Here is a 2,587-nt window from a genome sequence, read left to right on the forward strand (position 1 = left end):
CTCATCTCATAACATCACTACTGTACGTCAAGCATACCTTGGTGTAAATCGTCAAGGTGTGACAGCGGCTTAAATGTTTTATTTATGTTGACTTTGGTCGACATCAAACGTTTTTTCTTATAATCAGACAAATTCAATTTATGGATACCAGCGGTGGGGAGGGATTACCACATTTTTCGCACTTGGCTGGCCATGCGACTTATACTCTGGTGCGATATGTATACCTTTTGGTTTTTTTTCACCATGAGAGGGCGCTATGTAGCTTTGCAACAACATGTATTCTATTAATACCGCTGAAAGAAAAAACTTACCACAACAAACAGCTATGAATTATTTTCTCTCATAGCGTGATGTGATTGGCCTGTGGCTGCATAGCCTATTAGATGGTTTTGTTTTGCGTTTTTAAAATAGGCCTTTTACTTCTTTCAATATAAACTTTATTGTTCGTCTCTGTTGTCGTGATCTTGATGTGATTTATTTCTGCCTGTTTTTTTTCCTCCAGTTTTGTTCTTTTCTTCTTCACCAAAGGACCGTTTTTATTTCCGTAGCTGTTGTCTTTGGAGATTATTTTATTTGATGAAATATTAATATATATAAATATATAAAAGGTGCAAATTTTAGTCCGTTTCACCTTTTGTATGTTTTTTTTTTCGTTTTCATAATGCATGTTTTGACTGCTGCGACTTAAACTCCGGAGCGACGTATATTCCAAACAATACGGTATTACTGTAATACTGTTCTGCAGTATCACAACTTTTTATTTTCTCCATCCTGAGTTACTTAATAGAACTAAACATGCTTACCGGTAAATCATTTTGGGGTCATTTTGAAACCATGGCAACCTGTCCCAGCTGTTCTGAAATGACGCTTTAGTTTTCCTCTCTGGTTCAGTTTGGTGTCACTTTTTAAAGCTGCAGCAGAACTTTTTCATTTTGACGTTCTGAAATCTGCCTGGATCAATTTTGAATTTTGAAGTAAATGTTTCTGAAACATGGTAATAATATTATGATGAAAATCCAGCAGCACGTTAATAAAGCAATGCTAGTTCAAGAAATTAATTCAGAATTGAAGGTTTTCTTGTTTTGTTTTTTTGGTACCTACTGACTGGGAGGTTTAAAGCGTCTTTTTGTTTTCATTCTGCAGACATTTAATGCTACGTTCAGACGCACACAGCAGGAGCGGCAAAAACACGCGTGCTGCGTCATCTTTGATGACAGTGAGTCTGCTGTTCTGCTGCCTACTGTTAGCGGCAGGTGGAAGTAGATGTTAGCGTTTTTCACGTACGTAATCCAAGCTGCAGACACCAGAATAATAAAATTTGACATATTTTGCCGGCAGGTTTCTACATTTTAAATTAACTAGGCGTTAATAAACTGTTGCAGAGGAGTGATCATAGCGCTCTGCACTGCAAAAAATTGAAATCTAAGTAATTTTTCTTAAAAACCGTGCATTTGTTCTTGGATTAAGGAGGTAAAAGAGACATTTTGCCAATGGAACAAGACAATTTACACTTACATTTCAAGTGCATATTATCAAATTATCTTATTTTAAGCATACAAATACTCATTTCTTTGGCAAACTTTTCCATTTACCTACTAAAATTAAGGGTAAATATACTTAATTTAAGAAATTTCTACTTATTTCTAGGTTGTTTTTCCCAGAGGAGTGATCATAGCGCTCTGCATCAGCAGTGCTGCGTCTGACTCCCTGCCAGCTCCCAGATCAGCTTCTCTGATTGGGTGATGCGGCGCGTCCAGCAGCTAAAGTTACATTTTTCCAGCAGCTGCTGCTTCTGAAACGCCTCAGAAGCTCATGAGGCGCTGCTCCTGCTGCTTAAAATGCTGCAGGACCTTTTGCAGCGCCATGAGGCGCATCAACCATTGACTTTGCATGTAAACCAGCTGCTTCTGCTGCTTCTGGTCTGAACGCAGCTTTTTCCTTTTCCAGCTGGTTTCCTCCGTCTCAGGCTGAGGTGCTGCAGCTTAAGACTCTTCAGTTTCTGCCTGTTCTCCTGTTTCAGAGCCCAGTCCTACGCTGAGAGACTGCGACTCGGCCTGGTGGTGATGCACGGGGAGGGGCAGCATTCAGAGTCGGACATGGCAGACGGTCGGCACTCCCCCCCGCTGTCCCGGACCACGGCGGGACACACTGGCCTGGAGCTGCCATGTAAGGCGAAGGAAAGACCTGCGCAAGTGTTTGAACAGAAATACTTAGAATTGCAGCCATTTGGGGTTAAGCCCCGCCATCTCAGTAGCACGCCAAACGGGGCGTCGCCCATTTTCACGATTTGTCGAAGGAGTTAAAACCTGGTCGAATTTTTTTTTTTTCCCTAAAAAAGGCCTTAATGCTGCTAAAACAAATGAATTGAATAGTTTTTTCCACTGATGCTATAGATTAGACAGACGATGCTGTTTAAAGGTCCATCAAACATGGCGGACTCTTCCAGACGCCTTCAGGGCACAGATACGTGGTCGCTCCGCCTTTCATGGCTGCTAGCAACCGTTTTCACGTCTTTCATCCAGGTTGTCGTGACTGTTACAGACGCAGCCTAAATATGACCAAAGGCTCCGTAACAAGCAGCAATCAG

General features: G+C 41.4%; 1 protein-coding gene across 1 annotated transcript in view; it reads left to right on the forward strand.

Moving 5' to 3' along the window:
• Window positions 1–2,587, forward strand: part of LOC107099149 (phosphoribosyl pyrophosphate synthase-associated protein 1-like) — an 18,098-nt gene that overhangs the window by 10,823 nt on the left and 4,688 nt on the right. Inside the window, exon 5 of the mRNA XM_015397163.1 lies at window positions 1,948–2,166. Within this exon, the coding sequence (XP_015252649.1) occupies window positions 1,948–2,166 (219 nt within the window). The remainder of the gene's footprint in view (window positions 1–1,947; window positions 2,167–2,587) is intronic.

Source organism: Cyprinodon variegatus, unplaced genomic scaffold, assembly GCF_000732505.1.
Source record: "Cyprinodon variegatus isolate N-32 unplaced genomic scaffold, C_variegatus-1.0 Scaffold841, whole genome shotgun sequence".
NCBI lineage: Eukaryota > Metazoa > Chordata > Actinopteri > Cyprinodontiformes > Cyprinodontidae > Cyprinodon > Cyprinodon variegatus.